This window comes from Ranitomeya imitator, chromosome 5 (genome assembly GCF_032444005.1).
Source record: "Ranitomeya imitator isolate aRanImi1 chromosome 5, aRanImi1.pri, whole genome shotgun sequence".
NCBI lineage: Eukaryota > Metazoa > Chordata > Amphibia > Anura > Dendrobatidae > Ranitomeya > Ranitomeya imitator.
The window spans coordinates 309,281,913-309,296,618 of record NC_091286.1 but is presented as its reverse complement, the minus strand read 5'-3'; the positions used below and the strand labels follow the sequence as shown (position 1 = coordinate 309,296,618).

At 39.9% G+C, this 14,706-nt stretch overlaps 1 protein-coding gene across 1 annotated transcript in view; it reads right to left on the bottom strand.

Annotated features, from left to right (window-relative positions):
• Positions 1-477: 477 nt before the first annotated feature.
• Positions 478-14,706, bottom strand: part of ASCC3 (activating signal cointegrator 1 complex subunit 3) — an 887,461-nt gene continuing 873,232 nt past the window's right edge. Inside the window, exons 37-41 of the mRNA XM_069726311.1 lie at positions 11,186-11,337; positions 9,326-9,476; positions 5,212-5,418; positions 3,985-4,160; positions 478-3,899 (exon numbers count right to left, since the gene is read on the bottom strand). Coding sequence (XP_069582412.1) covers positions 3,752-3,899; positions 3,985-4,160; positions 5,212-5,418; positions 9,326-9,476; positions 11,186-11,337 — 834 coding nt within the window. The 3' untranslated portion in view covers positions 478-3,751. The remainder of the gene's footprint in view (positions 3,900-3,984; positions 4,161-5,211; positions 5,419-9,325; positions 9,477-11,185; positions 11,338-14,706) is intronic.

Here is a 14,706-nt window from a genome sequence, read left to right as displayed (position 1 = left end):
AATTTCGGTGGGGCAATAGTGAACAACTTGTCATAAGTTGTAGAATGACATCTGACACATCACATACAGCTAATGTCAGCAATGCACTTTGATCTCTGTCCTCTGTGACCTGGGTGAGAGCGGCAAGTGATGATGTGTTCACAGCGGTTGGCTGATGTCCACTGGAGACACCTATCATTTGTTATTAACGACTTTTTAATCATTCAGTTACAATTTTCTGTTATCTCAATAAACAACATTTTTTTTTTTTCAACATTGAAGACCCCAAATGAGAACTTGAGAAACTGAGTTTATATCAAAGAGTGTAAATGTTAATGTATGAGTAGGTCTTTTATTGTTCTGCTGTTTGACAGTAGGAAAACTTTTCTTTTGGATATTCCCACCAGCTGTGGAAAAAGGAGTGACTGCACCCAGTGACACTGTAAGAACATCCTTTGGGTTAATCTTTTGTAAGAAAAACAAGAAAAGACACAGATAGCAGCTCAAATATGATTACTATTTATTTGCATAAAGTTCCTATGTCACACTCTCATAAATATGCATATCATTATGGAATCAGCAAAAAAATACCTGGATACAATTTGTTTATTTAGGCATAAGAGACATTCCCTGTGTACTTTATACATAGCTAGTGTGCTTCCGATTGTCTTAGGATGTGACAATCATGTGCTTTTAGGTATGTTCAGCAATTCCATATCTTTTTGCATTTCCAGAAATCAGATATTTCCATACAAATGATGTGAAATTTACTCAAAGCACTAAGTCTGTTTACCCTTCATCCAACTTCAAACTTCTGCAACTGGATGAACATAAGGTAAGGTTATTCAGACAAGTGCTATTGTGTAAGCAAAGAAACAACTTGAGGCTTTGTGTAACAATTATAGGCAAAAGAAAGAAAATCAACATAATAAACTGATTTAATTTGTATGAACCTTTTTATTTTTACAGAAGACTTGTCATATGGTCAAAAGTAGCCAGTTTTTGCTCTTATTTTAGTACTCAGATTGAGTATTCGGATTTTTTTTAATGGGTTATCTAGGACTATATTAGTTTTTTGGCACATAGTGAAAAAAAAAATCTATCCAGCATCAGCTCAGAGCAGACACCAACCACTCCTGCCAGCAATTAAGCTGCTCCATGTCAACAGAGTAGCTCTTCTTTTTCTGGACTGCTCTGTCGATGGAGCATGACTACTGGCATCATGCTGACTGATAGCTGGCTTTGCAGTTAGGCAGTGGGGAGCCAGCTGTTAGTCATCATGACCGACAGTTATGACCCATTAACAGAGCACAGCGGAAGAGAAGCCACTGCCTCATTGATGTGACGTCAGCAGAAGCTGCAGAATCGCCAGCTGGACCGGACTGTGACCACTTTATGCCAGCAGATATCTGTGCTCTGCAGAACAGGCAGGTAATCAGCAGCAAGCTGCCTATTAGATATTAGACACATGGTAAAAAATTAGTATAGTCCTGAATAACCCCCTTACCTGACATATGGTTCTACAGAAATGGCTTTTTCATTTAGTGCTATTTTTTATAATCTTTACTAAGAAGGCGTTGCTCCCAGAGTAACCATGTAGAACGGCCTGTATACTCACCCCTCAAAGAATCCTGTGAGTAACACTTCATTCATAAAAATTAGCACTAAATAAAAAGGCCTATATCTCTGTAACCGGATAGCGGATTAAAAACAAAGCATAAAGAAAAAGAGCAACGGTATGCACAGAGCAGAATCGGGAATAAGAGCAGAAGCTGCCCACTTTTAACCTGGTAACAGGTCCCCTTTACCTGCAGCGAAAAAAGGAAAGAAAAAGAAAAAGGCACAACCGACTTATGTTACGGTCATTTGCGCTATCCAGGTCACTACTTAAAATGGCCAGAAATTTTCTAGAAAATGAAACAAATATTTAATGTAAATTAAATTTAAGAAATTAAATGATTAATCCATGAATAAAACTGAAGTAACAGTCAGTCACTGTAGTCGAAGCTCCTAAAAATCCTATCATTGTTATAACATCATAGCCAAAATAGAATTTACGTCAAAGCTACAAGAAAATGTATAGGTTTCAGGAGTTGGCAAATTAACATGACTTAATTATTGATATTAATTGAAGTCATCAGCACAAAATGACCGTTCTTAGTAAGGGACACTATGGAAATCGTACATTTAGTGTCCCAAATCATTGCTGCGTTTGCCAGAAAGGATTCTTTATTCATATATACGGAGATGTTCGGTGCACCCTTGGTGTGGCTAAACAGGTCAGTGCACCTCAACATCTACTTGATCTCCACCTCATAGTCCTTGGTTGATAGGTCTGACTTTAGAGTAGATACAGAAGGGCGAAGAAATGGAAACAAGTAGGTGGGAAGGTGCACAAAACTAATTTGGTCAGGCGAAGGGAGCACCGGGCACCTCCTTAGCATGACTTATGCTAACAAACTTCCTTTAAAGAGAAAATTTGCAAGAGAAACTGATGACCAAACTGATCTCATCCTTTCTTTCTCACGTTTCAGACCAGTGTATAAAGTGGACTCTTTGTCATAAATTCTGTTCAAATCAAGCAAAAAAAAAACTTGATAATGAAATATGGGAACTAATCTTACAAACATGCAATCGTATGGCCTTGTTTAAAGAAAAGTTGGAGTAATGTCATGTATTAAAATAGCTACAAAACTCCAAAATTATTGTATTTGACAGAAGTTGGAAACTGCCAAAGATAAGACTATTCCAAAAATCATACCAAAGTCTGTGTTGTGTGTCCTATGTCCGGGTCATAAGTCAATACTGTGAAGTATGGTAAGTGTGGACACATTTATTGTTGACGGGGTCCACTACATAGTGTATTTGGCCACTCATAGTTTGGTAATCATTGAGGCACACATTATTCTAGTTTTTGGCAGGGCTTGGCTTCGAGGGTGTTGGAATCTATTGCAGGTTCTTATCACCGCCAAGTAGAAAACTTCATTTGGTAATGTCTCTTAGTAGGATGTTAATAAGTATCGGATATGCCACTGTAATAATGGCAATCAAAGACAAAGCTGAAAACGCAGCTCATCAGAAATCGTTTTTTTTGCTTGGTGATAAGCTTCTAATGTAAACATCACCAGGAATGGTTGATTGCTGTGATCCCTTGTAGAAGACTCTGTCCATATTAGCGCTACGGCTCCTGTTCCCGCAGCTTTCACCAATCAGTTTGGAAAGTGACCCTAATAAATTCAACCAGATGTCATTGACTTATAATGGCCACTTCATATTTCGTTTTTGAATATGGAAAGACTAGATTAGTTTATATTTACAGAAAGAATAGTTCTGGATATTGTGCTAGTCTTTTTTTTAATCAAAATAGCTGAAAATTGGCAAAAGAGCTAATCTGGACAGAGTCTAATGTCTTCCTAAAGCATACACTACTGCTGAAATGCATTTACACGTAGTAAACAGTACCTCCGCTTCATTCATAGTCAGATTATTCAATCCCTAAGTAGCATTAGGGCTGATTTTTCTTACACTTTACAATGTACTCTTCACGGAAAATAAACCTCGATGATTATGACAAAAAAGGCAACTTCAGTTAAGGCCAATATGGCTCCGCCATTCCAGGGCGCCTCGATAAATGTACAAGCAGTTTGTGCTGAGATGGAAACTCGACTCCTCTCCGGGAAACATCAAGCACTTTCCTTTACAGTTCAGAATGACTTAGCAGCTGGTTTTACACACAAAAAAGTGTTCCCCTGGTAGAGTTGTAAAGGTCAGGTTACTTCATGACAAGGTCGTTCAGAGCAGCAGAGACCTCAGTGTTCACTTGGGATGACACGCTGGCGGGAATAATGCTGAGATATAAGTCATACTGTTGGTCCATGCCGAGGTAGCTGTCGCTCATGAGATACAGCGTGTAGATACACCTGAGAGACAGAGGAAACGGAGAAGCAATTCACTATAGCCCTGGTAACCGGGGGCACGTGGCCTGCAATAGTCACTGCCGCTTACCTGCCAGTATTCTCGGGGGTGTAAAACGCAACGGACGCTGTGCTTCTGGTTCTCACATATCCCACTCTCTTAAGTGCAACAAGCTCTTTCTTGTCCACCTCTCCCAGGATTAAAAACCAGCCTTCATCCTTTGCCTTGGGGAACTTCGGAGCAATCGCTTTACTGTCCTGCTTGCCCTGAAATGACAGGTTAGGAATAAATTGTGAGGTTAATAGTGAGAAGAATTTTTTCCATGTAAATTTCTGCTGAAGAGAAAGTGATGAAATGTTCGTCTGCTATCCTGCACCTCGGCCCCTGGTGGCAGCACCCCTAGACATAGAAGCAGTTACAACTTATAGGGTGCGGGAAGAATTAGGCACATTCTACGCCTTACCTCGTGTTTGGCTGGCTAACCTTCTGTATATGATGGCCTGCCTCCACCTGACTCTGAGAGCAGAACTACGTAGGGGCAGAGACCTTGATTACAGCGATGTGCCACTTAAGAGCATTTACACTGCAAGATAATTGTGAACCAGCATAAAAACACTTGTTATCTTGCCGTGTAAACAGGCTACCGATCATAAGATGAAAGCGCAAAATGTGCGTTTATCAAGTGGATTGTTCTTTTATGCCGAATAAAGGTTTACCGATAGGCAGTCATATCGCACCGCTGGTCAGTCTGTGTAAACCGACCCTTCCTGGGCTGCTTGCTGTAATTTTGATAAAATCCCGGTTTTCTCTGCTGCAAATCTAGCAGTTCTTTGAATGCGGAGCTCTGTATAACCCCGCCCATATCACTGTTGACTGCTTTCTCTGTATACTGTGCATAGGCACAAAACTGCCAATCAGTGGTGGGGGCGGGGTTTTACAGAGATCATGAATATGGAGGACTACATGGCAGCCAGGTTACTAGTCCTTTGTTGATTATCCTCTGCTGATAAAACAGAGATTTTATCAAAACTATAGCAAGCAGTGCCATACGTGACACAAAGCTGGAATCAGGGTCTCTGTCTGTATATAATGCTGCTCTCAGATCATGGGGCAAAAACCTGGTGACAGATTCCCTTTAAATACATTCATTACGCCAAATGATAATTTATTATCACATTACAAAACATATACACAATTTCTTTAGCATAGGGAAAAAAAGAGATTACTCCAAATAAAGCAATTTTTCAAAATTAAGAAAACTCTACTTAATAGAATGGCTTAGGATAAGGATGTGTCTGACACAACCTGGCGCTGTACCTTTCTGTATCCAGCCCGAATCCTGCGCAGATTCACCTGCAGCACATACTCCTGATCCGCGTGTAATGAAATCCATTTTTTCTCCTGCGCCCCTGGAAATATGATGGGTACGGAGCGCTCATCGTGTGCTTGTCCTGGATCCTCCCACCAGCCTTTAATGGTCATCTGGACGTCAATCACTGGGAGATTTGACACAAAGTTCCAAGCCTAGAATGAGGAAGAAGACGGAACAAATAGGAAGATGTTCCATCAGATAAGGTCATACAGATGCTGTAGATTTCATGATCAGAAATGCAATCTACTGTGGGGGCTGGAACGTTTTGTAAGGATTTTCTTGCTTTACCACCATGTACAAATGTACTGAGCTTGGGGATATAATGCCAATCGTATCCTGTATGGGAACCCTGCACCAACCGCTGCCATGCTGACAGTTTTCACATAATAGTTTGCATACAAGCACTTGTTTGCCCGCTAGATTACCCATGTACGAGCCATTATTTCTGCACACAACCATATATATATGTGACAACATAAGGCAGATATATACCGCTATCTGTGTACGTCTGCGGCCAGACTGTGGGACTGTACAGGGGCAGCGTATACGCTCACACTATTTCTGCAAGTACTGGGAACACCAGCCAAACATATTTATCTGAGGATTAATCTTCATCTATTGAATCAGACAAGGACGCCACCATGCATACAATTATTTAATTAGCAGCCAAATCCTCTTCCAGTTAGCAGCCGTTGCAGGCATACTGATGTGGCAAAAGATGCAAATCTCGCAGTAGTACTACTTTTTCTCATTACTACTGCAATTAGCACTTAAATTGATGCTTTAAACCTGCTAATTTCTGGAATAATTCAGAATTTTGATGTTACCTGGGATCGCCTCACAGTAGAGTCGGCAGCAGATTGCAACGCAAATTGAAGGGCTTTTCAGCCAAATAACCATCATCCTATCAGACCGAGCCAATTTGCATTTGGTTTAAAAGATAACAGAATGACAATTTATGCAAATAAATTAGGTAAGTTTACTTCCCAGTTCTCCCCGAGCGAATTATAACAATGTCCTGATCAGTTTTTTATCGCATTCGAAACCTGTTGTGCCCGCAACTTCCATTATGGCAGAAAAGTGTAAGTGAATGCTTGTTCCAATTTGTACTAATTACCTTTACTCGGATTCTTTTGTTTTATAGTAATCGAGTTGCTCAAGTAGACAATACATTTGCCATTAAAATGCTCCTAATTCACAACCAAGTTCAGACAGATCTGGTTTCAAAGAAACGGATTACAGGGAAATGGAACAATCAATGGCAGAGTGCCAATATTAACTTTACGGTTTTTTAATAGTTTTTATCCAGCTTGGAAAAATATGAAACTTTTCAAATCACTTTATTAGGGGATTTGTCTTAATTCTTGGAAACAAATTGCATGTAAATGGCTTCACCACATCTATTTGCCTGCATTTAGCTGCACTGATATCAGACGTATGGTCATTTGGAGTACAGATGATGGCAGTGAAAGGGTCAGGCCTGGAATCCTCCCTCTGAGTGCTGTGCTTATCAGGATAATCCCTTGTAGCAGGCATATCCCAAGAGTAGTGAGACCCAGGCGCCAAGCTGACCCTTTCACTGCCATTATCTGTACTCTAAATGAGTACGATCTGATAACAATACAGATAAAGGTAGGCAAACAGACTGGGAAAAAACAGGGATGTAGAAGTCAGCTACAAGCCAATTTGTTTTTACAACAATGAAGATGAATCCCCAAATAAAGTGATTTGCAAAGTTTCATAACTTTCCATGCTGGACAAAATGATTAAAAATAATAAAAGTTTAGTTACTCGTTAATTTTGTTGTCAATTGGAAGAATGTAATATGATAACATACAGGGGTCCTATAAGTGGCTACACATGGCAGTTTCCTAGACCTACTATACAGTTATCAGCCTAAAAAGTGATCTCAGTTGTAATAGTAATAATGGTCAATAACAGTTTAGTAAAGTAAAATTATTAAAATTGCAGCTTGATCTTCTCCAGATCCAAAAACTTTAGCGTGTCATTTATTTTAACAACGGTAAGCTCCGAGCACCAAGTGACCTAAAACATAACCATTATTCTGGAAATGTACATTTTTTCATACACTAAACCATCTAGGAGACAATATGGAAGTGAGGATAGGTGGAAAGAGTCATTAACAATGGATTGAAATGCTTCAACTGCATAAACCCGTAATAAAAGGTATACAATTTACTCCGACATTGAGCATCATACCATAAACACTCGAGGGACAAAGAGGGTCTGGATTAAAATGCTCGCTCCTAATGGAAAGCACATAATAGTCTGTGGAGAAAACATTTCCATGTGTAGGAACAACAGCATAATGAGTAGGAGCAATATCATATTAAGCACCTAATGAAGTGGATAGCCATAAACCCAGTTCTTCGTTGGTTAACAAGTCTAGTTAAGTATGAATGTCATTTCCATTGGAAATTATTGTATTGCTATTCCAAGTTATTTACATTAGCTCTACCAAACGGAAATCACATAAGGAAAGTCAAGTGATTTTTTAATGACATGCACTATTAATGTTTGAGTTTTGTGAGCCCATCTTTAGTTATCTATCAATGAAACAATTTCCAGACACACAAAAATCCATTGTTAGGCTTACTACTCTTTAGGGCTGATGCACATGGGCATATAATGGCGCCATACAACCTTCAAATTGTACAGAGCTCTACTACGGCACATAGTCCACTTCTGAGTTCATAAGAAGATTATACACAGATTGGAAAGGCTCCATGATAAGCTTCCAGGAGAACATCTATCCATAATGTGGTAACATATGGAGGCTCCATACATCAGAACCTAAGAGACACGGTATTTTGGAACAAGTACTATTCTCACAGTAGGGTTATTACACTAGGGAGCATACTTGTGCTCTCTTTCTCCCACTGGACTTCTAGATGAATTCAATAAATGACTTTTCGAGGAGGTCCCATAGCAGTATACAAAACAGAAGAGTAGGAGAGTCTAAGTAGGAAAAGGAACACAAGGTAAGAACTACAGAATATTCTGAGCACCCTCACATACATCTCACATGAAGTGAAGACCATTTCCCTCTAACATTCAATGGGTATCACTTGTACATAAACAGGTTTATCTTCATTTCTTCTTAGTAAGTATTTTTGGATACTTAGACCAGAAGTCGGGAGACACAAAAGCATCCCATACTAATAATTATTATCCAACTGAAATGTTCGGCCATTTTGACTCTCTGGCTTTTCTACTTTACCAAAATACAAGATCAATTTGTCCGTGATCGGATGATTTTCCATTACCTCCCACAGATGCTTTTGAATGAGATCTAGGGAATTTGGAGGTCAAATCACTGCAATCACTGCTGTCATGAAGTGGTGTACTTGGTCCGCAACAATATTCAGGTAGATGATATATGTCAAAGTACAATCCACATAAATGTCAGAACCCAAGTATTCTCAACAGGACACAGCCCTGAGCAAACATAGCTTGCATTTGTCCCATAGGTCAACATTTTCATCCCTCCATTGTCCAGTTGTGATGCTCATATGCTTATTGTAGGCACTTTCGGTGGTGAACAGGGGTAAGCATGAGCACCCTGACTGATCTGCAGCACATAGCCTCAATATATAGCACTATGTATTCATTCATCTTTTTTTTCCATCATATATAGCATTAACTTCTTTAACAATTTGTGCTCCCATATCTCTTCAGTAGGAAGGCTAGCCTTCACTGTCCACACGCATGAATTAGATTTGGACACCCTTAGCGCTATCACCAGTTCATTAAATATCCTTGCTTGGACCACTGTTACTTTTTTCAATGGTACAAACCACAGAATACTGGAACTGGGAATACCCACAAAACCTGCGAAAGCCGCTTAGATCATTACACTTGCCCATTTTTCCCCACTTCTAACATACAGTATCATCTTTAAGAACCGATTGTCCACTCGCTGCTTAATATTTCCCACCTCTCGATGGGTGCCAATATCACATGACAATCAACATTATGTTCTTCACCTGTCAATAGTTATCCTGTGATTGTTGATGAGTGAAACCATAAAATAATTACCTGTGAAATATGTGCAGCTGAGAGATCTTTTTCAACTAAAGAAAAGAACATTTCTTCCTTGCCTCCACATGCCGCCACCAGCTCTGGAAGACACTCAATAGGTCCGGTAACCTCTTCAGAATGTCTAATCCTTTTTCCTGTGTTCCAGTTTCTTGGGGAAAAATATAGGAAATATAGGAAAATGAGCTTTAAGAAATAAGTACCAGTATCCACACAGCATCATCATCATCACAAAATACTACCATAAACATAAGAGTTATGCTCAAGTAGCTTTGACTACAATAAAATTAACTTAGAAGCCTATGCAATAAAAACTATACTGATTGAGAAAAAACCCTGCAATATTCATGATCACAAAATTAAGAGCTAAAATAGAGCCCTACAAGAATGAGACCATTTATGTTTGCGTGGTTTTCCAGGCAAAATAAACACAAATAAGGGAGTTTTACATATTAACTTGTATGTTCTACGAATATAGCTCAACTAGGCGAGGTGACCCAACCACAGGTAGTGATTCCTGTGTTGGTACATGACCAGAGCGGTGTGTGAAAGGAGAAAGCTGGCTGATTATTTCAATAGCTAAGCCAGCCCCCTTCTTGGTCTATTCATTGGCTGTGACAAAGAAGGTCACGTGCACTAGCCCTTTGACTCACATTGGTCAAGGTTCTGTCCATTATGGAAAAGCACACACTAGCCGTAATCACGTTAGCGTGAGTGCAGACAATTAAAAGCAATGTATCAAAGGGGCTGGCCACTACTTTCTATAGATGGCCTATCCCTAAGATTGGCTGTTAATATCTGGTTGATGGGGGATGTGATATCTAATACCCCTGTTGATGAGCTGATAACGGCACCGGTTGGAAGTTCTCGGAATGTTGCTGGAACACTGCAGCATCATGAATTCTGAAGTTACAGGAACTGGGTACTGCAGATCCATCCACTATTTAAAAGAATAGGGGGTGTACACGGCTGAGGCCACTATAGTTCTGATGGAGCTTCTGTGTTCCAGTGCCTTCTAAGAACATCCAGCATCTGCCAGCAACAGCAGATTAATTAGGGGACTTGCAACCCATTGATCAGATCCTAAGGACAGGTCGTCTTTAAAAAAAGTAGTGGCCAATATCTTCAACTACATTTGTTTAGCACATAAAAGCATATAGTTATTTGTTCTTTTTCCCTTCATTTTTTATTTTTTCTTGTTGTATATTTTGAATGACATTTTGTGTGCAGTATTATGGGCCGGCCAATTTGCCTGAGTTGCAAGTAATATTTAGAGGTATGCTTTACAGCAGCTGCATGAAACATAGGAAACAATAGACAGGAGATGTTCCCTGATTTTCAGAGAAGGGTTTTGATAGGGTGCTTGTGACCTATGCAGAGGCCACGCGACAGAGAGGAGGAAGACAATCACCGAATGTGCATGCTGTGATCCTGAATTATCGAGAAATAAGTGATGTTGTCTTTGCAGTTCTGCTTGTGATGACAATGTGACAACTGGGAGAAAAAGCTCCATACAACAGGAAATATTAGGTTATAACTAGGTTGAGCAGCAAGGATAAAAAGTGCAACATTTCAGGATTTTTTTAAATTAAAAAACTAAAAAATAGGGAAAAACAACACCAAAATTAATATGATGATAAAAATGTAACCAGTAAGTAATTTTCTGTTGATTTCTAGTTCCATCAAGTTTCCACAAATTGGATCTCACATTCATACTTAGGGTATGATACTCCAGTAATCAGAAGTATGCTCCATCTTCGCTCTCTTATGTATATATTTGCTACTTTACATAGTAGGAGTTGCAGACTTAATCAAATGGCCTAGTCTTTCCCTAAATGTAGCCGCTTTAAAAGTACATACCTGAAGAGATAAAGATGGTGTTTCTCAATATTGGGTATAGTAAGGAAACCGGAATCATGTATCCAGCGAGCTTGGACGACCATTTGGACCAGATTTGTGATGTTTAGGACTGTAACAAGCCAGCCATGGTGGGCGGCAACATCCAACATAGCCTATGGAAAACGATCAGTAAGATTATGTCTCTCATATTAAACCTCCATGTACCAATCACTGCTAATATAGAGATTATAAATAAATATATACATATATTTCATATGTGTACATGTGTGTGTGCATATATACGGTATATATATTATATATATATACACATATATATACTGTATATACATACACACACACAAATGCACACGTATGAAATATTAGTTATGGAAAAAATGCAGCAGAGTAATAATGCTTTGAAAACCAGAAATGTTAATATCTTCTTATTATCAATTAACAAAATGTAAAGTAAATTACCGTAAATCAATATTTAGTGTAACCACATTTTGTCTTCAACATAGCATTGATTCTTTTAGGCCCACATACACTAAGTAAGCATGTTTGTAGGATGTATGAGTAACCAATTATACAAAGCAGGCGATAATCACTTGGCTATCATTTTGATATGTTTGTTAAAGCACAGTCATTAAACTGACACAGAAACAGCTGAGGCTTAATATTGGGTGAGGAACTACTGCTATGAAGGTGAGGTTGTAGAAGACGGTTTCATGTCACATGTCATAAAACATGGCAGGACTGAGCACAGTGGCAAATCACTCCCCCGAACCAAAATGGGGTTTCAAGATGCGCTCCTCAAGTTCTTCTGCAAAAAGAACAAATGAAATTGGAAACATTGAGGACTGTACGTTGTATGCAGTGGTCAGCCAAGAAATACGCACCATGCTTACTGCCCTTCAAAACCGGAAGATGCACCACACTGCAGAGCTGGCATCAACCAGTGGGACCCAGTCACACCATTCTACTGTTTGGAGAACTTCGGCCAATACTAGTCTGCATGGAAAAAGTGCAGCCAAAAATGATATCTTCAAAAGGCCAAGTGACTCAACTATGTACAAAAATAAAGGAACTGGGGTGCAAAAAATGGTAGCCGATGCCCTGGACTAATGACTCAGAAATTGGAATATTAATTTATTAAAAAAATCTAATCCATCTTGGTGGAAACATTTTTTTTTTGTCTAGCAAAATGGCGGCGGCAGTGCCTGCGCAGTAGCATCTATCAAGGCTGAATAATTTTATATCACCAAATAAAAGAATTAAATGCACATTACACCTGCGATCAGGCTGCAGGGCTGGCACCTGCCTGCTGAATGTGATTTCTTTTTCCAAAACATATATTCAGTATGTAACCTAGGGGGCAGGTCAGTGAGGGGTCAGTGACCTGTCAGAAGCCATACACATGATACCTAATCAGGGCACCACATGATGACCCCCCACAGGCCCCCCGAAGCACGAGCATATCAAAACTGAAAATAAACAACAACCACAAGGCACCATTGTAATCAGTATAACGGCGCCAACCTGACACTGTCTGTAGGTTACTGAGCACAATCCTGCTGACAGGTTCCCTTTAATAATAAGGGATTCTTCACTTGTCATGTCAGACTGATTTTTGAATCCTTATAGTCATTACAATACGGTTAGCCTGTCTTAATTTGAGAACTACAGTATACAGGTATTGTGAAATTGATTTTCAAAGAAAGTACACCAGCCTCATCAGGTCTATTAGATCTTTTTAATAGATGCAGTTTGTATTCTGAAATCTGTTGACATATCCAATGTCTAACAGCTGATAGGGCTGGTGCTAGAAAGCTTTACAAGGCCCGGGTCCTGCGCCCACCACAATTTGCTCTCAGTATGTTGGCACTATTTACGCACTGCGTGCCTCTGAAAGGCGATGCAGCGAATATGGCGGCAGTGCTGTGCATTATTATTTATACGATTGTATGGATATGCTGCCATGTTCGCCACGGTTACTTAGGCCTCATTTTATTTGATGCTTACACTTTGGGATTGTGTAGTTAAATGAACACTGGAATAGTATAGCACACTACAGAGGGGACGAGAAGCACTAATAATGGACCCTACCAAGGAGCCCACACGGAGGACCATGCCCGAGCCAGGAGCTGATAGGTATCTGGTCAGAGACCATAGACTCTCCTAAAGTGGACTTGTCCAGTTCATGGAGCTGCAGGAGAATTCATCATCATTTTCTGCAGCCCTGAAGATGACGGCGATCATGATGTACATTGCCGCCTATCTGAAAAGGAGTTTTAGTGTTTAGCTGCGCCTTATACCATCTTAGTGAAGGGACAGAACTACAAACTGGAAAAGAAACAGAATATCTATAATATCGTGAACACGATCCGTACAAATCCTCCTGACGATAAGGCAGCCAGCACATAGGTATACTTCCCAACGCTATTAATCGCAGCACTGAGTCCAATGTTTTACAGACAAACATCAGGCTGTGGACTTAAGACAAACTAAACCCCCAAAGCTTCTTCCAACAAAAGACATGTGTACACACAGCTTCAATTAAATTAGAGAAATTCTCAAGAAGTGCAGAATTGGGGATGAAGGAAAGCAGTAGAGCACTGATCAGCTGTCACCGCCTCATTATTACTGCCGGGGACATACATACAGCATATAGCGGGGATAAGTCTGATCACACACTGTACCCACTGGTGCATGAATGCATGCAATGAGAATAGTGTGTGGGCTGTGGAAGGAGCGATGGTGGGCACAGCAGTAACGGAAGGTGAACTGGACGTTTCCATCCCCTCCCCAGTATACAGCTTACATCATTACCATGCACACTTCACAACATTACAGTTTTTATTAGAAGTTTATACTTCTTCTAGGCTCCGATTGTTACTCTTTTTTACGTTCTTTCAGAACCCCATTACTTACAGTATATTAATTGGACCAACAAAGATTTCAGTTAAAAATGTCATCCAATGTAAGAAATATGTAACAAAAAAAAAGGCTGCAAAAATAGCAAAATAAACTGAAGGGTTAATCCTATCTTCTTAGGCTACTTTCACACATCAGTTTTTTGCCGTCAGGCTCAATCCGGCAAATTCTGAAAAAAATGGATCTGGCGCAGATTGTGAAAAACTGATGCGAGGGACCTGTTTTTTCAACGGATCCGACTAGCTTTATCTAGCTAATTGGATCCCCCCAAAAATTGTAGCATGCTCAGTTAAAAAAAAACAATCCATTTGACGGATCTGGCGCCCATAGGCTTCCATTCTAGCAAAAGCCGGAAGGCGCCATATCCGGCGCTGTCTGGTTTTTCGCAGCAGACTAAAATGTTACTGTGTACATTTTTTCCAGGCGTCGGAAAGCCAATTTTCACCGGATACGGTGAAAACGGACGAAACGTGAGGCCGTCCGGCGCTAATACAAGTCTATGAGAAAAAAACGGATCCAGCGGCAAATTTCGCCTGATCCGTTTTTTTCAAAATTTGCCGGATTGAGCCTGACAGCGAAAGCTTGATGTGTGAAAGTAGCCTTAGATG